A 24,401-nucleotide genomic window follows, 5' to 3' on the forward strand; every position below is an offset into this window, starting at 1 on the left:
ATTGATGATGGCCAGATAGAATGAAGGGTGTTATTTAAATTTTCTTTTATCTGTTCAGATTTGCTTTGTGTCCAAGTATGTGGCTAATTTTGGAGAAAGTTCCATGAGGTGCTGAGAATTTACTTAAAAGTATATTCTTTTATATTTGGGGAAAATGTTCTGTCAATATCTGTTAAATCCAGTCAAGTTTAAAACATCTGTTAGTTCAGTGTTTCTCTGTTTAGTTATGTCTAAATGATCTGTCTATAGAGCAGGGTATTAAAAGTTTTTACTATCATTGTGTGAGGGTCAATATATTATTTAAGCTATAGTTGTATTTCTTTTATGAAGTTTATTGTTCTTTTGTTTGTTGTATAAATGTTAAAAGTTTTCAATATCCTCTTTGTACACTTTTTCTTTGATTAGTATGTACTGACTTTCTTCTGATTAGTTTTGCTTTTAAGTCTCTTTCTGTATATTAAAATGGCTACACCAGCTTGTTCTTAGGTCCATTTGCTTGACATATTTCTTCCATTCTTTTACCCTGAAGTGATGTTTATCCTTATGTTAAAGTGAGTTTCTTTGATGCAGCAGAAAGATGGATCTTGTTTTCATATCAATTTTGTTAGTCTGTCTTTTTATTGGAAAATTGCCAATATGTTGAGAGTTATCGATTAGCAGTGTTTGGTAATTTTTGATATTTTGTTATTGTGATGTGGGTTTCCACCCTTTTTTTTTATTATTCTTTTTTTCTTGGGTGTGGTTATGTTGTGAATATAAACCTGTTTTGTTTTGGTCCCAGGTGTGGGATGTGGGACTGATTCAGATGGTCCTTAACAGCAAGACTATTTTGCCTCACACAGGCTCTGAGGGGAGCTCTTTATCAGCTGCAGATAGTTTAAATTTGAGGACCCTGGAGAGAGAATCAATGGTAGAGCCCAGGAAGTGTTGAGCTCCAAGAAAGAACAATGCTGTTCCTGCTTCCCCCTTGCTACTCCTGGTTGCTGTGGTGAAACCACAAGTTGGAGATCTTGAAACAAGGATTGGACTGGCTCCAGGGAACCTGATGACTATAACAGGAAGCAGCTAAGAAAATGCACCACCTTTCCCACTAACCCTTTCTCTCCCCTACCTGGTGTTGGAGTGTTGGAAGGGATTGTAGGGAGAAAAAGATATAAGAAATGTAAATAAAAGAGTTGTTTTTGTTTGTTTGTTTGTTTGTTTTTTAACTAATGACAACATGACTATCCTCTTTAGGTTGAAATTTTCCTTCTAGCACTTATATATTTAAGTCAGGGCTTTTTGTTGTTGTTTCTACCTTACAGGTTCTTTGAATACATATTATGACTTCCAATTTTGGTTTTTTATGGAATTTATGTGTGTGCATCTATATGTGTTTCTTGTGCTTTTTCTTTGGCTATTCTGGTTTGATTGGTTTGTTATATTTTAATTAGTTTGTTTTTATTTCTCTTATTTTATTATTGTATTTATTAAATTATTTTATTTTATTATTTTTTATTTTATTATTTTATTTTATTTTGTATTTATTTCATGCCTGATTTGTTTTCTTTTGTTTGTTTGCTTGTTTGTTTGTTTTCTGTTATTGTTTTTCTTTTGAGACAGGTTTTTTTCATGTAGCTTTGGCTGTCCTGGCCCCACTTTGTAGACAATGTTGGCCCCGAACTCACAGAGATCTATCTGCCTCTTCCTCCCCAAGTGCTGGGATATCAGGTGTGCACCACTGTGCTTGGTTTGTTTGTTTGTTTTTGTTTTGTTTTAAGCAAAAGGTAGAAAGAGTGTGGAACCAGATGGGAGGAGAAGTGGGAGGAAAATGGGAGGAGCAGGGGAGGAGAAACCATATGCAGAATATATTGTATGAAAAAAATCTATTTTCATTAAAAGAAAAAAAAAGACTACATGATGTTGGGAAGGAGAAGTAGTGGAGAGACAGGATAGGAATTAGAAGGAAGGGAATTGGGGTGGATTTGATCAAAGTACATAGGATATATGTATGAAATTCTCAAACAATAAAAAGACAAGATTAGAGAAAGAGGAAAAACAAGATCATTGTTTTCATGAAACACTGTTAGCATTAGCGAACATTTGTGGAGTAACCTCTGACAAGCAGTCCGTGACATCTACCCTTTGAGACTATGATACCATAGTGTGCTCTACAAACGTGTTGGGCCTCATTCATGAGTATCCAGGGATCCATGCAACCTCCAGGTCACAAATCAGATCACGAGGCTAACCCTTCACATGTTTCATCTAGCTTAATCCTCATTATAACCCTGAGACAAGGTTTCTAATAATTCTTTTATAACGAAAGAAACCAAGTTACAGAGCAATTATAAGACTTGCCTAGAGACACAAAGCCAGAAAGCAGAAGGTCCAGATTCTAACACATACTATATAAATTCTGGATGTGCTGATGCACTGATGTACTATGTCTCATTTGCCCAACTAACCCATGGAAATATGAAACACAGAAAAGCGGCAGAAGCTATCCAAAGAGATTGGGAAGAGCACAGCTACAGTCCACTACAGTCCCTATACTGTCCATACTGTTGTATGTTACAGAAGCAGAAATCTTACTGCCCCATATTCTCTAGGAACATGAGAGGAAAAGACTGTTTTAACACAAAATTGTTTGTAACTGTAATAATTAGTGTGAATTGTCAACTTGTAAGTATCTAGGACTCATACGGGAGATGAGCCTCTGAACATGCCTAGACTGCATTAATTGTGGTGGAAAGGTCTGCCCACTGTGGGTGATACTGTCCCCTCTGCAGGAGATCCTGAGCCATGTAAGTGGAGAAGGGAAGCTGGGAGGCAGTCTGCATGCATTTACTCTTCTTTTGACTTCGCTGCCATAATTATAAGCTCAATAATACCCTTTCATCCTGAAGTTGTTTTTGCTGAGTCAAAAACAACATGACCTGAGTCATAGCAACAGGTAAACAAAAAACAACAAAGAAAAAACAAACAACAATAACAACAAAACTAAGACAGGGACACCTGAAGTATTGCACAAAGAAAAAAATTTAGTGCAAGGGAAGAAGGGTCATGTTCAACAGATGATTCTTCCTGTCAGCAAGTGAAAGAACACCACAAACAATCAGAGAATAATGTCCCAAAAAGTTGTGTTCATAGATAAAATAATGAAATAAATCTTCCCAAAACTAATTACTATATTTTAATTTTTATTAGTCTTATAAAATTTTCTTTTCTTTTTTAATGTGTTTAATTTATTCACTTTGTATCCCAGCTGTAGCCCCTCCCTCGTCCCCTCCCAATCCTGCTCTCCCTACCTTTTCTCCATGCATGCTCCTCCCCCAGTCCACTGATAGGGGAGATCCTAGCCTATCAGGTCTCATCAAGACTGGCTGCATTGCTTTCCTCTTTGGCCTGGTAAGGCTGCTCCACCCTCAAGAAGAGGTGATCAGAGAGCCAGCCACTGAGTTTATGTCAGAGACAATCCCTGTTCCCCTTACCAGAGAACCCACTTGGACACTGAGCTGCCATGGGCTACATCTGTGCAGAGGTTCTAGGTTATCTCTATGCATGTTCCTAGGATAAACATACTAAAATCTGTACACCTAAAGAAGCTAAGCAAGAAGGAGGACCCTGGGTAAGATGCTCAATCCTCATTCAGAAAGGCAAACAGGATAGATATCAGAAGAGTGAGAAAACAGGGAACAGGACATGAGTCTACCACAGAGGACCTCTGAAAGACTACTCAGCAGGGTATCAAAGCAGATGCTGAGACTCATAGCTAAACTTTTGGCAGAGTGCAGGGAATCATATGAAAGAAGAGAGAGATAGAAAGACCTGGAGGGAACAGGAACTCCATAAGGAGAGCAACAGAACCAAGAAATCTGGCCCCAGGGATCTTCTCTAAAACTGGTACTCCAACAAAGAGCCATGCATGGAGATAAAATTTTCTTTTAAACATGGGTATTTTTGCTTATTTCCTCTTCGTGGGCCTCCCATACAGTGTTGACTTTAAACAGGCCAGTCATCAGTGGATCTTCATTTACCTTGTATGAATAGACTTAAATTATTATTACACCTATGTGTAGGTAAATCATTGCCATATCTTCATTTTCCTTCACTTCACATATCCTGCAAATAGTCACACAAATAGGCAACTGTCTTTATACAATAAAGCCTTAATTCATAAAAAAAATAATCAGACTCTATACATTTGCAATTGATAAGACAAAATGATAATTTATTGTGCAATTGTTTGATGTTTACTGCTTGTTGCAAAATGACATTAAGCAGTGGTGTAACCGCTGGCTATAGTATGTTACAATCTGCCATCTGGTGGAGGATGTTACAAGATGTGCAATTGTGAAGTAAATACTCAGCCAAAACTGTATTAAGAACATGATTATGGCCTTCTCCAATCATCTGCCTTTCATGTGGGAATTAAAGATTTTTTTTCTAGATAATTAAAGCTTTTCCTAACATCACTTTCCCCCAATCACATAGTTATTTCAAGCAAAATTGTGTTTTAGCTTGAATAATTCAGATAATTGTCTCTATTCTCAAATTCATTTGGCTACTACAGTCCTACACTAAATATTTCACCACGTATCAGAACTTCCTGAGAATACTTTATTATGTGACTCCTTCCCCCCCCCTCCACTCCATCACCCTAATATCTTTGTATTACAAGGAAACAAAGTTCTAAAGTATCATTAGGTACTGAGTACAACTTAAAATTTGTAATTTCCATTGATTTTGTAAACATTTCCTGAAAGTCTACCATGAATGAAGAACCAGGCCCATGCCTGTGAAATGAAAACAAAAACAGCCAATCAATATTGCAGGAATATTGATATGTCTACACCATCACAAATCAATGAGGTATAAGCAAGTCATTTCTTTACCATGTACGGTATGACTGGTTGATAAATGTCCGCTAAAGGTTCGTGTATTTGAACACTTGGTCCCCAGGTGGTGACACTGCTTGAAGGGGGTTAAGGAAGGAACCTTTAGGAGGTAGAGAATCACTGGGGACATTAGTTTCTTAGACCCCCCCCCCATTTACTTCCTCTGTGTGGATACAATGTGATCATCCGGTTACCTGTTCCTGCCACGACATGCCTTTCCCACACAGAGGGTTTGCAACTTCTGGAACCAGAAGCCACACTAAATTATTTCTTCCTTAAGTTGCTTTTGGTCCTGGTATTTTACCTCAACAAGAGAAAAGTGACTATGTGGGTTGACATTAGGCTTCCTTTCAGCACGTGTGTGAGCGTGTCTGTGTAGACAGGCACCATCCATAAACATCAAAATATGTTTGTTGCTTTTCTTTTGTTGGCTGTTGATTTTAGACAGGTAAATTGTTGCCAAATCTCCATTTTTCTAGGAGAAATCCTAAGGTATAGATTCCTACATGGCAACCCTGTGGTAGTGGAGCCCTCCCCCACATCTTCTCTCTCTTAAGCCTCACGACAGCAGTTCTGAAGGAGTTCCTAAGACTCTTCTTGCTCCCCACTTCAGTGACCCTCAAGTCATGCTTCATCACACATGCGTCAGTCCTGGTTGAATCCGCATCGCCAGGACAAATGCAAGTGATCCATCAGAAGCCCCCACGTGTCCTTGAGAATTCAGTCTTTCAGCAGCAGCCCTCTCTTTTCTCTGAGTGTTCCTTGTGCCTTTCAGCTTCTTTGTAGACATGAAGAACTCTCCTAATTTGGATATCTTCTCCTCCATCCTCAAAGTTCCAGCAGTTTCTAACACTACATCTCCCTTTCCACCTTCTGTCTCTGGCCCTTTTGCCTACTTTACTTAGGAAATGAAAGAATTCTGAAGGAGTTCCCAAGTCAAGGGAAAGCACCATCAATTTTAAATTATCATTTTTAAAGCTTGAGCTAAGCCTCTGTGCTTAACTCTGCAGCACTTGCCATCACCTGAAATACTGAAGAGAACAGCAGCTCTTTCTGATGCCAGATTGACTGCATGTGACAAGGAGATCCTACCTTTTTCATTCAGAGTAAATTCTCTTTTTAGAAGATGGTCTTACGCTATTAGTACCCGATAACTAAATCTTAAGTTGTCAAGAAAGAGAAAAGACCACTAGCATTTAGTGAAAATTCTGTACCTGCCACCTTTGGTGTTTTCCTCTTGCTCTTCCTCCTCTGCCTGGATGCCTTTGTCTGTTGCCACAGCCCTCACTCTAGCAATTATCACCTTCCTCACTCGAAGTATTGTCTTTCTTTTCCCTTTTCTGGATCATTTTCTTCATCATAGAACATGGTAGTAGTTCTCACTTTTCAAAAGTGAAAGTTTCTCCTGGCTCCACATTTTCCCCCAGCTACTGTCCCATTTTTTTTCTGCTCTCCATCTTAGGGAGATTATTTGAAATGTGCTTCTACTGGTTCTTCCTACCTTTTTCCCCACTCCTTCCCTTAGAGGTTCCCAGTCACACCCTCACTCCCGACACTCCACTGACCAAAAGCCCTTGGTGAGATGGCTAATCTTGAGAGTTGCCATGGAAGCAGTGCCTGTGAGGGAGTTTCCACACCAGGTTAATTAATATCAGAATGGCAGCACCATTCAAAGGCTGAGGTATTTCACTGAATAAGAGGGAAGAAGCCGGCTGTTCAGGTAGCGCAGTGGATAAACATGCTTGTCATCAAGTTTGTCAACCTAAATTTGATCCCTGAAATCCACATGGAAGAGAGAACTTTCAGAAGTTGTCCTCTGACCCCCAACACATGCACTGTAGCATGCATGTATACACACACACACACACACACACTCAACCAATACATAAAGGAGCTGAGTGTTGAGGCCTTACATTGCTCCGGGGACTTGACCTGTCTGGGACAGCATGAGAATGAACAACAAATAAAAAGATGGACACGCCAACAGAAAAGCTCAGGTCAGGCAGACTGTGCTGCATGGTGGGGATATCGATAGTAACTCTTTCAAGTTTTTAGCTTTTTCAGTTTTTCTGTGTGTTTGAAATTTTTGTCATAAAATATTGAGAAATTTTATAAAATCAAGTAATTTCCTACCACTCCAACTGTCAATATCCTAGACTACATCAGTCTCTCTCCTCATGACTGTTATTGCTGTCACCTCAAATGGTTCCCCCACTTGTATTTTTGTCTTGTGTTTTGTCTTTTTTATTCACACAGAAGCTTTCTTGTTGTTCCTCCTGTAAATTATAGTATGCTTTCCCCCATACAAACAAAGCTCCGCACCAATCCGAAGAAAATACAAAGTCTTTCTTGTATCTTCGAGGGCTCTTGTAAGCTGATGCCCAACAGCAGCTCATCCCTCACCTCACAGGCATATCTGTGTCTAGTGTGTGAGTATTACCAAGCTGCTGTTTCTTTGGGACTTCTGTTACCTTTGTCTGTGATACACTACCCAAGCCAGATGTCTGGTGCACGTGTGCAACACTACAAAAATTAGATTCACCACTGCCTCCGAGTCTAATACTTTTTATCTTTTGCCACCACCCCACAGTGCTTACTATTGATAAAATGTAGACCGATGTATTCGGGAGTTTCATAGCTACCTATACAATAAAAACTTGAAGAGAATTCAGAAGTGTCTTGACTATGCTTTGCAGTAAATATCTTTTCAAAAGTTTTGAAAGTTATGGTTTATATCAAAACATTTGAGGCTCTTTTCTTGGAAAATATTTCATTTTAAGACCTTTTCTGATATTTTTTTAAGCATATCATAGACACCAAAATACTGTTATCAGCAAGATGCACTTAATCTCTGCTTTCATGGAGACTATAAATTTATGAAAGTTATTTTTTCAGTTGACAGTGTAGTTAGGGCTATGAAACAGCCAAAAAAACAAAAACAAAAAAAAAAAGATTTCTTTTTTATGCAGTGCCCCAAACTTTGAATCATTTCTATTCTACAATAACTTCTAAAGAGAAAATGGCAGTTTGGGATTATTTCCATTTGAGGCAGTGTTTTGTTAATGTGGTCACATACTAGTTTTAAAGCAATCAAATCACAACCTTGAGCCACCATGCTCAGATCTTAAAGATAGCTTTAATATTTGTCAACATGGAAATAACAGAGAGTTTGAAGCTTTAAAGTTATAAATATTTTTTTTTTATATACAGAGCAAAGAAAAGGAAGATTCTGCAGATGCTGATGGGTTGGTTAATGCAGAAAGCATCAAGAAAGGAAACAAGATGGCCACTATGCTCCTTTTGTCCTCTGTAGAGACACAACAGACTCAGGGAGGCATAGACACTAATGGAGAGGCCTTGGTACCTGTTTCCAGTACAGCAAAGGAAGAGACTCCTGAAAGCAGACAGCTTAAGGGTTGCTTATCTCACTTCTTCTCTGCTCCAAACAGCCCAGTATGGGGAAAGGGCTTTGAGAAGGAGAGGGGAGTTCAGGGCTTAGACATGAAACCCAGCACCAGGCCCGTCCCAGTGATGGTTAAAGGAATATTTTCACCATCTATCGTTCTACCTCAGTGGTTCACAGAAGCAACACTGGAACCATTCTGAAACCAAGCAAATACGTGTGTCTTAGTGGGGCAGACTTGTATTGTGGCCTTGCATTTGGTTAGTGCTACCGGCATCATGGGCCCCACCACATCTCTAAGACTGTGGGGCACTGCAACTATACGGCTCAGGTGTGGCAGAGCTTAACATCGTCCTAGGCTACAAAGGACTGCCACCCAATACTTCCCATAGTTTATGCAGCATAACATGGCTTAAGACCCCTTTTTTTTCTAGAAGTAAGACTAAGAATTAAGCATAGAATGTGACACTGGAATTTAGAGCTGGGCTGGTGAGATCTAACACTGAGGTGTTAATTGCCCACCATCAGGCCTGCCAGTGGAGCATCTGAAACATCTCCAAAGCCAAGGAAAGACATGTGGTCTTTTTGTTTGTTAGTTTCTTTGGTTGGTTGGTTTGGTTTTTCAAGACAGGGTATCTCTATGTAGCCTTGGCTGTCCTGGATTTGCTTTGTTGACCAGGCTGGCCTCAAACTCACAGAGATATGCCTGCCTATGCCTGCCTCAGTTCAGGGATTACAGGTATGCACCACCACTCCTGGCTGACATATGGTCTTAGTATATCAGGTTTCCATTCCAGCTGGCAACATCTGGGGTTGTTTGCAGCTGTCTTGAACCACAAGCCCACCCAGCAACAAAAATTTCTAGCGGCACAGAACCTGTCCCCAATTAAATGTTACTCTAGGATGGTAGGCTACGGAGCTCATGGGGTGATGCAGCCTGCTATGTTGGTGGTCATAACATAGGAACCTGGGGCCGGTGCATCCAAAGTGTTGTGCCCAGAGCCACGCAACTCTCAGGCCAGTAAATGTAGAGGAGGAATCTGGAGCTGGCCTCAGAAAAAGGTTTGTGCAGACAGAGTGCTCAACCAATAGAGTGTTTAAGATAAACTTCAATGTAGGCTGTCTGCCAATATTGAAAGTTGTAAAGAAAACGTCACCATAGCGTGGATCTTTGGAGTCAGAGGAGTGCCTTCATTTCCCTACTTCCCATCTGAGATTTCTCACTAAATCAACTTCCCTCATTTTCAGTCCTGGCGACTTTGAGTTGAATTCCCACAAATCACAAGGTAAAGCAGGTGGCCTAGACCTCAACCAATCTTTTATATTGCATTCTGCCTTACCACATCAATTGACAAGGGATAAATTCATGAATTGAGTAGAGCCAATTAAATATACTAAGTCCTGAGATCTTGAGGATCCATTGGTTAAACCCTATTACCAGGCTCTTAGGCCTTGATACCCACAAACTTTCTTTCTTTCTTTTCTTCCTACCTTCCTTCCTTCCTTCCTTCCTTTTTCTTTTCCAGACAGGGTTTCTCTGTGTAGCTCTAGCTGTCCTGGAACTTGATCTGTAAACCAGGCTGGCCTAGAACTCAAGAGATTTGCCTCTGTCTCCAAACTGCAGGGATTAAAGGTGTGTGTCACCACAGATGGTCATTCATCAACTATTTCTAAAGAGGACAGGGAAGACAAAAGCACATGGGCTCTGTTAACATGAACATTTGAATTAACTGTGCTTGAAACCCAGTCTGGACATCTGGACTTCCCAGGATCTCATTTATGTCAAGTTTTATAGAAATTGCAACCAAAAGACTCCTTATATCTGAATATCTAAGGTCCATGTAAGAAAGAAGCTCTTGTTTACTAATTTTGACTAAAATGCATGAATAGAAATGACCTCACACTTTTAACAGCTGCCTGCATTTTACCTATTTTATATATGTTCACCTATTAGTGAGACAGAAACATTGAAAATGTAGATGTTCTTCAAAGGATATGGCCCTCTTTTTTTTTTCCAAAATGATAATACTTTGGAACAATCCATTCAAAGCAGAATGATAAAGCAAAAATTTACATATTGAAGTTTCTAATGTAACAGACTCATCTTTTTCTCCCTTTTAATGTTTGTTTTACAGCTGTGTTATAAAATAGAAGTGTGTAATTAAAATCTTCAGGCCTATAATTAAATGCTTGGCTACGGTGTAATTGTTGAGTCTTTTCATGATTCCATCACTAATTACACCCCTTAGAATTTCCAAATATCACTTTCTCATAAAAATCTGATCATTGTCAGCTTTCAGTCAATATACTTGACTGAACAGAAAATATTGTTTATTTCCGCATATAATTTGCAGGCTACATAAAGTCATTATACTTAGTAAAGAGGCAAAAATAATAGAACCATAGAAGTAGACTTTTAGCAATCACAGAATGGTATGACTCTCTTCCAGTGACTGTAATAAAACTTTCTGAAATTATTGCTCATTTGGGGCTTTTACGTCTTTCTAACAAGTTGTTAGAACTCTTAGGGCTTAGCAGATTACTTTCTAAAATCGGAAAGACAATAAAAGCATTCAGAATACCATTACATATTCTAATATATATGTCCTGAGATTTATTAACCTGCGTACCTTGAATTAGTTGAATCTTATTTGTGAAAAAAGCCTTAACACATTCCAGTGTCATTCTTTCTACACTCTCACCCCTTATCATCAGAGAGCCTGGACTTATTTTCACCCAAAGATCATTGGCTGTTTACGTAAACACAGTAGGCAGGACATGTTACTAAGGGAGTTACCCTTTGGGTCATACATTCATTTCACCATTAAGAAGGGCAAAGGACCAACAAATGTTGAATATGGTATTCTCTGTCATATTTCTTATTCCAAAGCATTTATATGGTTCTAGCAGAGGTTTTATTTAAGCAGACTGGAGTTGAGACAATGTGCTCTGACTTTCAAACTAACTTTTAATATAATAACCAAGACAGGTACATGCTGATCCCCAGTATCAGTACTGTCACTGCCATGTTTCTGGGAACGATGAGGTCTCCTGGGCTGAGGTGAAGAGGTTTGTGTGGTGAGGATGGTGTGTAATACAGAGCATCAGGGTGGAGCTGGAGAAAAATCAGTGAGACATCTAGATAATCTCCACAGGGAGATTTCAAGTGATAGCCACAACAATGACTGTCTGTTGCCCCCAGCCTTGTGACTATGATACATGAAGATAGGAGGGTTCTCTCTGGCAAGTTTTAATCATCCCATGATGAAATCAAGGCATCCGTGGCTTGTTCTCACAAACACGGCTTAGTTGCATGCCTACCTTTGGTTTGCAGTTAGGGTGCCCTCTCCATCCTTACCTGGTTTGCTGTTGCTCTCTAAACTCTTGCTTTTAACCAATGTCAATTTTTATATTTAAAATAGGTTCACGTAGACAACATACCATTGAGGCTTTACTTTTTTTTTTTAATTCACCCTGACAATCTCTTTGAATTTTACATTACTTGAATTAGTATCTAAAATTGTCATAATTATTTTCCATGAGTTATATTTGTTCTTTTTCCCTCTTTATTATTCACACTGAATATTTTCTATTACTTTATTTTTCTCCCATAGTGTATAAGTTACATGATTTTTTAGTTGTTTTTTTTCTGAATTTCCAAAATACATTTCAACTAATCTACACGCAGCTACAAATAATACTGTGTCACTTTACAGCTGGTGCAGGCAACTTGTAACTGGGCATTCATAATTCTTCACTCCTACAACACAGGATATCATCTTTCCTTTTACCTTCCATGTGCTGTAAGAGCACAATGCCTTGTCACTATTAAACTTAGCTCTTATGTTAAAGAAAATGGAGAATACTTACATTTCCATTCATTTCTTCTCTGTGGCCTTCTTTGTGAAGACCTGTGTTTCTGATGTATTTCTCTCTTTCTGATGAACTTCCACATACAACACTTTTTTAGCACTTTGTGAAGGGTAGATTTGTTAGTAATGTCTGCTCTCATTTGTGTTAAACTTTCAATTCTAGTTTTTGAAACTTAAGGTAGATACGTGTATTTTATGATAAGTGTATCTTATATAAGTATACTTTAAGGTATTCAACTTGATGACTTGATATAATTTCACTGGATATATATATCTTGTTAAATTTTAAAACTTTTTCTTAAAAGTTTTAAAATACTTCATTTTAGTCTCTCTTGCATGTTTTTCTCCAACATAATTTCTTTTTCACTAACTGGGAATTTCATACAATGTGCCCTGATCACACTCTTTCCATTCTTCTCTGGTCCGCCCTCCCACCCTTGCGCCTACCCTCAAATCACCAAGTCCAATTTGTGTTGCACATATACTCATTGCAGCATGGTCAAATACCCAGCCCCTTAAAGGAAACTGAACCCAACCCCTCCCCTACCAACCCGTTAAGTGTGAAGTGCTACACTTCACCATCTCTAACACAATTTCTAAGAACTCTCTTCAATAGCTTTCCTGTCTGGACTGTTACTTTAAGGAAGGTGGCTGCCACAGAAACCTTCAGCGTCTCTCATTCTCAGTTATAAGTCATCAATATTACTGCAAAAAAAAAAAAAGTTTTCTTGCCCATAGCAGCTGGAGGCAGCAAGGATCATAGACTTCCATATGGTTTCAGATGGTAGCATGAATTATGTACGCCAGCATGATTGCCAGCAGCAGCATGGATCACAGAAGTCAGCACAGCCTCTGGTGGCAGCACAGATCACGGATATCAGTGTGGCTTCCAGAAGCAGCACAGATCACAGATTCAACCTGATTGTTAGTGGCAGCAAGGATTGCAGATATCAACATGGTTTCCAAAGGCATCGCAGACCACGGAGGTCAACACGGCCCTCAGCAGCAGCACTGCTTGCAGTTTTTCAATGAAACGTCTGCTGTAACTTTTACCTTTATTCTTCTATAGGTCTGATGAGGGATCTCTTCACCCCATCATTTCTTTATTGTTGGAGGTTGGTCTGATGGATGCTACTGGCCCTCAAGATCTGATTACACCTACCCTTGTTTTGTAAACCTGCCTATGACATATCTGATTGGTTGATTAAACAGCCTATACCTGGGCAGGGCAGAATGGGGAAGGCGTGGCTAAGACTCAAGGGGACAGTGAATCACTGGATGCAGTCTGGTTGGATGGAAAGAGAAGAGGAAGAAGGTTAGCATGGAGAAAAAAACCGCACATGGCTGAGAGGAAGTACTCCAACAATGGAGTGAAAAGGCACAGATGAAGAATACAAGCAAGTACCATGGGATTATGTATGGAAGGAAATGCAGATGAGAATGATTAAGGCAGATGGCAATGGATGGCGGATGGGAGATGGATGGTTGAGATTTTTGAGACAGTGTAAGTGAAATATCTGCCAGGCCCAAGGTAAATAAGGCAATTATAAAACTAGCAGGTGTCTGTGTCTTATTATTTTTGATAGCAGGTTAAATAATACCATCTTAATAATCTTAGGGCTAATAATAAATAATAATTATAATGTCCAACAACTCATTTTTTAATTTACTACAACACTTTATTTTTGGTTTTCTGAGGCCTGAATATGTTTAAGTGTATATGTACATACATATACATACATAAACATTTAAATATAAATGTATATTCAGATGGGGAAAACTCCATCAAAATATCCCTTCTCTCTTCTGGAAAGTCAAGCTTTGCATGGATAAGGGCTTGAGGATATTTTTATTTTTGTCTTCAAGATAATCCCCTTTCATTCTGCTGACATATATGGTGCTTTTTCTTGATATCCACGACAATCTGGTGGAGTTCCTTGATTTAAAAAATCTATGAAGGTCCTGATTTCAAGCTGTAATATAGAACGACAATACTAAAAACTGCATGGTACTGGCATAGAAACAGACTGGTGGATCAATGGAATAGAATAGAAGACCCTGAAATAGACCCACACACTTATGGACACCTGATCTTTGACAAAAAGGCCAAAACCATACAATGAAAAAAAGATAGCATCTTCAACAAATGGTGCTGGTCTAACTGGATGTCTACATGTAGAAAAATGCAAATAAATCCATACTTATCACCCTGCACAAAACTAAAGTCCAAGTGGATCAAAGACTTCAATATAAACCAGATACATTAAACCTGTTAGAGGGAAAAGTGGGGCAGAACCTTGAACTCATTGGCACAGGAGACAACATCCTGAACAGAACACCAACAGCACAGGCTCTAAGAGCAAAAATCAATAAATGGGACCTCATAAAACTGAAAAGCTTCTGTAAAGCAAAGAACACTGTCATTAGAACAAAATGACAGCATACAGATTGGGGAAGGATCTTCACCAACCCTATATCTAACAGAGAGCTAATATCCAGTATATATAAAGAACTCAAGAAGTTAAACAGCAACAAATCAAGTAATCCAATTAAACAATGGGATGCAGAGCTAAACAGAATTCTTGATAGAGGAATATTGAATGGCAGAGAAACACTTAAAGAAATGCTCAATGTCATTAGTCATCAGGGAAATGTAAATCAAAATGACCCTGAAATTTCACGTTACACCCATTGGAATGGCTAAGATAAAAAACTCAAATGACAACACATGCTGGAGGGGATGTAAAGAAAGGGGAACCCTCCTCCATTGCTGGTGGGAATGTAAACTTGTACAACCACTCTGGAAATCAATCTGGCACTTCCTCAGACAATTAGGAATAGTGTTTCCTCAAGATCCAGCTATATTACTCCTAGGCATATATCCAAAAGATGCTCAAGTATACAATAAGGACATTTGCTCAACCATATTTGTAACAGCCTTATTTGTACTAGCCAGAAGCTGGAAACAACCCAGATGCCCCTCAACTGAGGAATGGGTGCAGAAATTGTGGTACAACTACACAATGAAATACTACTCAGCAATTAAAAAAAAAAAAAAAAAACAAGGAAATCATGAAATTTGCAGGTAAATGATGGAAACTGGAAAAGATCATCCTGGGTGAGCTATCCCAGAAGCAGAAAGACACACAGGGTATATACTTACACATAAGTGGATATTAGACATATAATATAGGATAAACCTATTAAAATCTGTGCATAAAGAAACTAATCAAGAAGGAGGACTCTGGCTAAAATGTTCAGTCCCCATTCAGAAAGGCAAAGAGAATGGACATCAGAAGAAGGAGAAAAGAGGGAACAAGTCAGGACCCTGCCACAGCAGGCCTCTGAAAGGCTCTACCATGCAGGGTATCAAAGCAGATGCTGAGACTTATGGCCAACCTTTGGGCAGAGTGCAGGGAATCTTATGAAAGAAATAGGAAATAGTAAGACCTGGAGAGGACAGAAGCTCCACTAGGAAAGCAACAGAACCAAAAAATCTGGGCACAGGAGTCTTTTCTGAGACTGATATTCCAACCAAGGACCATGCATGGAGATAACCTAGAACCTCTACACAGATGTAGCCCATGGCAGTTCAGTGTCCAAGTGGGTTCCATAGTAATGGGAACAGGGACTGTTTCTGACATGAACTGATTGCTCTTTGATCACCTCCCCCTGAGGGGGGAGCAGCTTTACCAGGCCACAGAGGAAGACAATGCAGCCACTCCTGATGAGACCTAATAGACTAGGATCAGAAGGAAGGAAAGAAAGACCTCCCCTATCAGTGGACTTGGGAAGAGGAATGCATGGAGAAGGGGGAGGGAGAGAGGGAGGGAGGGATTGGGAAGGAAGGAGAGAGGAAGCTATGGGGGGATACAAAGTGAATAAAGTATAATTAATAAAAATTTTAAAAAAATCTATGAAGGTATGTTCCTGACCAAAACTGCTCCCAGTTTTTCACTCTTGTGTGAATTCACTCAGCCTCTAATAATTCATATGTGTCTTTCTGGAAGGCTCAGGCCTTCTGCCCCATGTAGGCTGAGCTAGGCTGTGATATTCTGGATTTCCTAGTCCCTCCAGTCTTAAGGTAGCAGTTTGCCCAGATGAGCAGTAGAAAAATGTTGCTTTTCTTTTTGTTCATATTTTCTTTATTACAGTAGTCCCACTTTTACTGTGTTTTTATTATGAGTAGTCCCACTTTTACTCTGTTGGATTATATCTGCTGCTTCACAACAGATATTACAATATCAGGTATCTTTAATCTATACCCTAGGACCCTAGGTGATGGTGGCAAAGCAGGAAGAAACCTGGTCCTAGAGTTCAGGTGGACCTGAATGCAGATGAAATCCAGCCTCATTGCATTAACATTTAGTCTGTAACAGAATCCTCACCTAAAATTTTACTTTCATCATTATGACAATGCCAATGATATATCACATCATGTCTGCTTTTAGAGTAAGACAAAATTAAACTTTCTACACTGAGAAATGCTAACTAAACATTACACATGATAACACATGATATGTTTCTAAGTATGATGGACAAATAATTAAAACAAAACTTACTAAAAAAAAAAAACCAAACCTCTATTAGACAATTCCTATGAGCATTTCATAGACTGTACAATGTGAATTTTTAAAAGATATGTAGATAACATCTCTAAGATTCCAAGGTCACGTGATCTTTCATTTCTCTCATGGTGCATAAGATAGAACTTTGGTATTATGAAATACACTTTGGGAACTGTTAGTGGTATAGGAAACAACAGGATTTAGAAACAGATGGGCACAGATTTGAATTAATTCTACTACTTCCTGTTTAAGTAAATGTCCTTGTCTATAAATTAAAGACATGATGTTTTCGATATTGATTCATTAGGTTATACCAGATCAAATGACAGTGTTTATTTTAATGATACCATTAGGATTCAATCACATAAATACATGCCCACCATGATAGTTATTAAAGTCATCATCATTATCTGCCAGGCCTCAAAAGAGTGGTAAAGTCTTCTCCACATTAAAGCTAGTTTATTTCTGTATCAATATAAAGGTTTAAACAAATGAAGGTGGCATTGAAATAACACATCTGGTCTCCTCTACTGTGTCAGAGGATGTTTGTAGGAGTGTGTCTAAATGGAAGTTTCTACAGCCTATGTCACTACTGAAATGTCATTCCATGTTTGGTAAAATTCACAAAGAACATTACATGGGCCTTCCAAATGTGTCCCAAGAATCAATTCTCTTCTGAGAAAAGTATAGGGCCAGGACCAGAAGTATTTAATCTGTATGAACAAGCTACCAGGAGTCCATCATTTAAATTAATTGCTTGTGTTAATTACCTAGTAAGTCATTTGGATTGCTTGTTAGAGTCACAACTAAAACCTACTGGACTGTCACATATTTTCCATGCTAAAATGTCAACATTGTGGGTAAGCTATAATGAAAGAACCCCAAGAAAGCAATTTCTGTGTGCTCTCTGATTCTCATGTGTCTACTGTTGCTAGGTCCTGGTTTTCATACTATAATCTGGAATGTGTTAATTTGGAGCAATATGCATGATTAGGTTGTTTAATTGCATGTTGTAAAGGAAACTGTGACCTTTCTAGTCCCATCCTGGAGGTGGCATTGTGCTTGGGAGGAGAAAGAGACAAATGTATGTGGGAGATCTTGACAAACATAGTGTTCCATTGTAATTTAAAAGCCACGTGGACACTATCCCAGATCTGAGTGGCCATCTATTACACAAATAAAATTTTGTAAAACTCCTTGCCTTGGAGAAGAAGCCAGTCACTTGCAAATGTCAAAAATACAGTATCAACATGAATAAGCCTCTCATTTTTTTTTTTTTTTGCCAGTTTGGAAAAGAGATACAACATTAAAATTTTAAAACATGTTATTCTTGCCTGTCAACCCATGAGTCAAAAACATCCTGGATTAATGCCATACTCATTTCATATGGCTTCAAAAATTAAGACAGTATTATAAATCCTGCCATTTACACAATGTTTCAAAATTTAAAAACTACTTTCATGTTCTTTGTGATGTTTGATTGTAATGAGAGCCATACAAAAGAAGACAAAGCAGGCAAGTGGCACTTCCACAGTGTAACAGTTGCAATAGTAGAGCAGAAGTAGAAAATGGTCTCCATTGGTAAAGTCAGACCTTAAACTGAAACCTTTTGGTTCCAAGTTTCTTCCCTCTCTAGGGTATTAAGAAGCCTGGGACCAAGACCAAACATTTTTAAATACACATTAATCTCAGGAAGCTGGGTTTGTTTCTCTATAGAAGGTACAGCCAAGATACCTAAAAATGAAATGAAATGTCTCAACATCTTTTCTTTAAAAGTATCCCAGAAGGAGAAAGACAAACTTGGTGTATACTCGCTTATATAGACCTACAAGATATGATAAACATAATGAAATCTACACACCTAAAGAAGATAATCAAGAAAGTGGACATGGGTGAAGATGATCAATCCTCATTTAGAAAGACAAATGGGATATGCATTGAATGTATGACAGGAGTCTACCGCAAAAGGCATCTGAAAGACTCTACCTAGCAGTGTTTCAAAGCAGACACTAAGACTCATAACCAAACCTTGGCAGAGTGCAGGGAATCATATGAAAGAAGGGGAGTTAGTATGATATGGAAAGGATAGGAGCTCTACAAGTACCAAATATATCTAGGCACAGGGTCTTTTCTGAGACTGACACTCAACCAAGGACCATCTATGGATATAACCTAGAACTTCTGCTCGGATGTGGCCCGTGGTAGCTCAGTAACCAAGTAGTTTTCCAAAGTAAGGGGAACAAGGACTATTTCTAACAGGATCTCAAGGGCAGGCTGTTTGACCCCCCCCCCAGGGGAGGAGCAGTCCTGTTAGGCCACAGAGGAGGACTTTGCAGCCAGCCCTGAAGATACCTGATAAAACAGGGTCAAATGAAAGGGGAGGAGGTCCTCCCCTATCAGTGGACTTGGAAAGGAACAGGGAGGAGACCAGGGAGGGAGTTGGGGAGGGGGAGGGAATGAGGGAGCGGGATACAGCTGGGACACAGAGTTAACAAATTGTAACTAAAAAGAAAAATAAAAATTTAAAAAAAAAAGTATATGAGGGTTACGCTAAGTCTGACTACACAGAACGAGATGACTAGGAAGGAAACAATTACCTAGATAACTTCAATCATTTTCACCTGAAAAATCCTGCTAATTAAGGCAGAAGCATGTTTTAGACTTAATTGGAGGATATAAATCACTTGATTGTTTTATGCTTTTATATTTAAATGTAATCTCATATAAACTACCAGGCATTGACAGTCTTTGTTCCAAAAGACAAATTACCTCCAATACAGCATCCTCTGGGTCTTTGGCCGCTGCTTTGTAAATGATGGTGCCGTGGGCAGTGTCTTCTGTGATATAAATCTCAGTAACTGCCCAAGAAAGTACAAGAGAGGTGATTCTGTGAGTCTCACCAGTATTAAATCCCAAAACACCTCATTCACTTATGTGTGGATAAAGCAGAACAGGGGGTGGATATGACAAAAATTATGTTATGTACAAGTATGAAAATATCACAATGAAACCCATTATTATATATAATTAATATAATAACAAAAATTAAAATCTTAAAGTACTGTGCTTACTCAATACGGATGCTTTAAACAGTGATTCCAGTTAAGCTAGTAGTAACAATAATGATAATGAGACATTGTATTGTTTATATTAGTCATGCACATAGGAAGGGGATTTGTAATTTTACTATTACTTTTTTATTCAGTTTACATCCTGATCGCATTCCCCTCATTCCTCTCCTCCTGGTCTCACCCTTCTACCCTCTTCCCCCTTTAAATAACAGCAATATTAAACAATTTTAATACTTACTGATAGCTAAGCACTATCAATGATGATTTTTATCAGTCTAGTTCTACTCAGATTTAAAAATTGCTAACAAGCCCCAAGGCTATACACATCAGCATTGTTTCAATGTGTGTTTCTCCTTGCGTTTTCCCTGTTCCCATGTATCATGGGGAGAATGCTAGGGGTTACAACCACAGGCTCACATATGCTGAGCACACGCTTTATCACTGAGCCCCACATGCTCAGCTGCTACATTTTAAGACAGTTGTGGGAGCTGCAAGCTTGCAAACCTATGAGCCTCTGGGTGAATTAATGAAGCTGGAAAGTGCGAGACTTGAATCCAGAAGGGAACATTCAGACCTATTGCCACCCTATTTTGTGAAGAAAGCAGTACCTGTGGATAGCAGTGAGGTCTTAAGCCTACTAGAATCAGAGCCACATGGGCCTACACTTCCAACTCACAAGCACTCTGGCACCTGGCTCACTGTTTGAGAAGTCAAAAGAGCATGGTTTGACCTTGACTCCATGCATCGCTTCATCCAGTGTTTGGGGAGGAGAAAGAAGAGACACTAACTGCTATGAAGTTAAGTGCACACAATATTTGGCACTTCAAAGCACCATATGTATTGTGCCTTCTTTAAAGATTTGTTTGTTTGTTTTGTATATGAGTGCTCTCTCTGCATGTACACCAGAAGAGGGCATCAGAACCCAGTATAGATGGTTGTGAACCACCATGTAAATGGGAATTGAATGCAGGACCTTGTGGTTTCCAGGTATTAAACTCAGGACTTCTCAAAGAGCAGTGTTCTTAACCACTGAGCCATCTCTCTAGCCTGCCCCCACCCCAGTGTCCTGTGTTGGATAGTTTTATGTTGACTTAATACAAGCTATAATTATCCGAAAGGAGGGAACCTCAATTGAGAAGATGCCTCCATAAGTCCAGCTGTAGGGCATTTTCCTAATTACTGATTAATGGAAGAGGGCCCAACCCATTGTGGGTGGTGCCATCCCTGGACTGGTAGTCCTTGGTTCTATAAGAAAGCAGGCTGAATCAACCATAGAGAGCAAGCACCGCTCCATGCCTTCTGCGTCAGCTCCTGCCTCCACATTCCTGCCCTGTTTGTGTTCCTGTCCTGGCTTCCTTCAATGATAGCCTACAATGCAGAAGTGTAGGCCAAATAACCCTTTTCCTCCCCAATTTGCTTTTGACAGCAACAGTTGCCCTACCACAATATGCATCAAGGCAGGATTGACATCTCATTTGAATCAATGATCTTGTTAGTTACTTTTCTGCTTGCTATGACTAAATTCCTGACAAGCTATAACGGATGATGGGCCTCTTTGGGCTGATTGCTTAGGAGACATAGTGTATTGTGGAAGGGAAGGATGGCAGCAGGAGGCTCCATAGCTGTGGAAGTGAACACATTACCTCCTCACTGCTCCAGGAACAGGAAACAGAGGGCAGTTAGTAAGTATAACTTTCGGCCCACCCTCAAACGATCTGCTTCTTCTAGCAAGGCTCCACCTCCCAGAGGTTCATGACCTCCTGAAACAGTGCCACCAGCTTGGGACCATTATTGAACCACATGAGATTATGGGGAATAGTTCGCATCTAAGACATAGCAATGAAGAGACTGAGGTTCACTCAAGATAAGTAATTCAGTCTAGTTAGTAACCATACCTACAACTGAACCATTTCATGTTTTAGTTGAATCGTCTGGATTTTTCCGCAAGTAAGAGTTAAATATTTGACTTAATAGAATGAGAAAGAGAGTCAAGAATGAGAGAATGAACCACCTATGTGGTAAGAGAGCAAGGAACAAAAGAGACATCACCACAGGTGTCATGAAGCTTCTAGTTCATCAACTAGACACATTTAAGATATTGACCTTAGTATACTATGATTAAACAAATACATGAATGGTTTGAGTAAATTAGTTCACCTAAGTCTATTTTCTCCACAGTGAGACTAAGAGAATAGAACTTACCGCTAGTGCTGTGACTGTTAAACAAAGCAATCCACTTAAAGCTTTTAGGATGGTATTTGTACAGAGTCAAGGCCCAAAACACATCAACTATTTATGGTGTGTGTGTGTGTGCATGTTTGTGTGTTTAAGAGGTCATGCATATTTCATAACATGTGTATGATGTTCACGTGACAACATTCAGGAGTCAGTTTTCTACTTCTATTGTGGGTTCCAGGGATCAAATTTTGGTCATTAGACTTGCATTACAAATATATATATATACCTGCTGAGCCATCACAGCAGCCCAACTGTTCTTAATTATCATTCTCTTTTAGCCTTATAGCCAGAACACCATGAAAGCACATAAGACATAGAGCATAGGACCTACAGCTATGTCCACAGGACTTCCTTTCCCCCAGACAGACCCTTGGTACCTTGATCATCATGGGCAAGAGACCCAATGAATGCAGGTGGCTCATTCACATCTTCAATCTCGACAAAAATGGTCTGGGATGCTATTGCCCCATGGTTGTCTTTGGCATATATTGTCAAGGAATAGAGTGCTACCATCTCAAAGTCCAGCTTGGGTACTCCAGTGATAAATATCTAAAATGTTAAAAAGAGCACAATAATGGAGGATCAAATGGTTGGTTTTATATATATATATTTTTTTCATATATATAGTTTCATATATTTTTTTCATATATATTTATATATATATATGTATGTATCCTTTCTTCTGCATATTTTATATATATGCATGCCAGGCATGGTGGCGCTGGCGCACACCTGTAATCCCAGCACTCAGGGAGGCAGAGACAGGCAGATCTCTGTGAGCACGAGGCCAGCCTTGTCTACAAAGTGAGTCCAGGACAGCCAGGGCTAAAGAAAGCCCTAAATAAAACAGAGTGTGCCCCTTCTTACTGTACTATAGTAAAGTGGGTCTTCATTTGCATGTATGTTTGTTTGTGCTACGAACTTATCTCTTAATCAATCTGCTTTTAATGCTACCTAGTCTATGATGTTTTAGTTATTTATTTGGTTTGGATTTGATCTTTTGTTTTAGTTAGTTAGTTCATTAGTTAGTTTGTTGAGACATTATAGCTCACATAGAGATATAGCTCAATTTGGAACTTCACATACATTATTTCATGGAATTGTTCTAAGAGCCTGGGTGAGGTAATATGATTACTGTTCATCTCATTTTACAGAAAACAAAACAGAAACACAGAAAATCAGGTCACTTCCCCAGGTTCATATTGCTGGTACCTAGAGGAATCACAGAGGAAAAATAGGCTCGTCGATCTACCTCATGATTATAAAAGCAGCAGCAACAAAGATCAGCAAGACAACGTAGTCTCGGCATAACTTTTCAGGTTGGGCTTATAATAGAAGCTGAATGGAGAACAAGTACAAGATAGCCTTTTACACTAATTTCATAATGGAAGCAATGTGAAGGGCTGACAATCCCAAGGCTTGGTAAGGACACCGGGTCCTATTAAATGCCTCCCTTGTCCTTCTAGAAGATGTACCCACAGAGGCTAGAGCGATCCTTTTGCAGCACCAGCAGATCATGTCTCTTTTCTGCCACTCTGAAGTTGTTGTTGTTTTTGTTTGTTTCTGATGTTTGCCATGTGACTTTGCAGTTCTGATAGCTAGAACATATGAATTGCTTCAGCCAATAGTCTATGAGTAGACATGACTATTAAATTGCACACATGGGCTCAAGCTTATCTTCTTATTTTCCTTCTGCCCTGATGGAATATAGTTCTTCTAATCACTGTCCTTAGGGGCTTGAGGAACACAAGAAAGAACCACAGCCTGGAGCCAAACCAGTGTAGGGCAGCTCAACTGCATTGCTCTGCAGGTGACATTACAACTGAGTCCTCTTACAGGTGCGGAAGGACCAGGTGAGCACCAGGCATGCAGTGGCTTTGCTGTATATTTAAGTAACCCTGATCTTAGAGAACCCAGATCTCTTACAATGAGCAATATGCCTGTGTTAACTTTACCCAATAAGGCTTTATTAGAAGTATATAATATGTAGCACTTCCCAACGTATGTCCCAGAACCCACAAGCTCTGTCCTTCATCTCCTTAGCAGTCAGCGTTCTCACCAAATCCCTGTTCTGATCTTCTCACACTGATCTCTCAGTCCTGTCTCCTCAGCAGGATCCTTCTGTCTATGGGGCCTTTGCATACAACCTGCAATGTTCTCTCCTTCGTTCATTCAGTCATTCAATTCCTGTCCATTCTGCAAAACTTCTTTAAAGAGCCCTGAATAAATCATATGTCCTTGTCTGATACTCTCACCTATCTGAGAATTTGTATTTTATTGCTCGGGTAATATTTATAAGTGTATACCTGTGTGTATTTACTTAATTAACATATATATACATATATATACATATATGTATATATATATAT

General features: G+C 39.2%; 1 protein-coding gene across 1 annotated transcript in view; it reads right to left on the minus strand.

Moving 5' to 3' along the window:
* LOC129670520 (cadherin-related family member 3-like) overlaps window positions 1–24,401 on the minus strand; it is a 68,439-nt gene that overhangs the window by 35,343 nt on the left and 8,695 nt on the right. Inside the window, exons 2-3 of the mRNA XM_055599029.1 lie at window positions 22,410–22,581; window positions 19,493–19,581 (exon numbers count right to left, since the gene is read on the minus strand). Coding sequence (XP_055455004.1) covers window positions 19,493–19,581; window positions 22,410–22,581 — 261 coding nt within the window. The remainder of the gene's footprint in view (window positions 1–19,492; window positions 19,582–22,409; window positions 22,582–24,401) is intronic.

This window comes from Psammomys obesus, unplaced genomic scaffold, assembly GCF_907164565.1.
Source record: "Psammomys obesus unplaced genomic scaffold, mPsaObe1.curated_primary_1811, whole genome shotgun sequence".
NCBI lineage: Eukaryota > Metazoa > Chordata > Mammalia > Rodentia > Muridae > Psammomys > Psammomys obesus.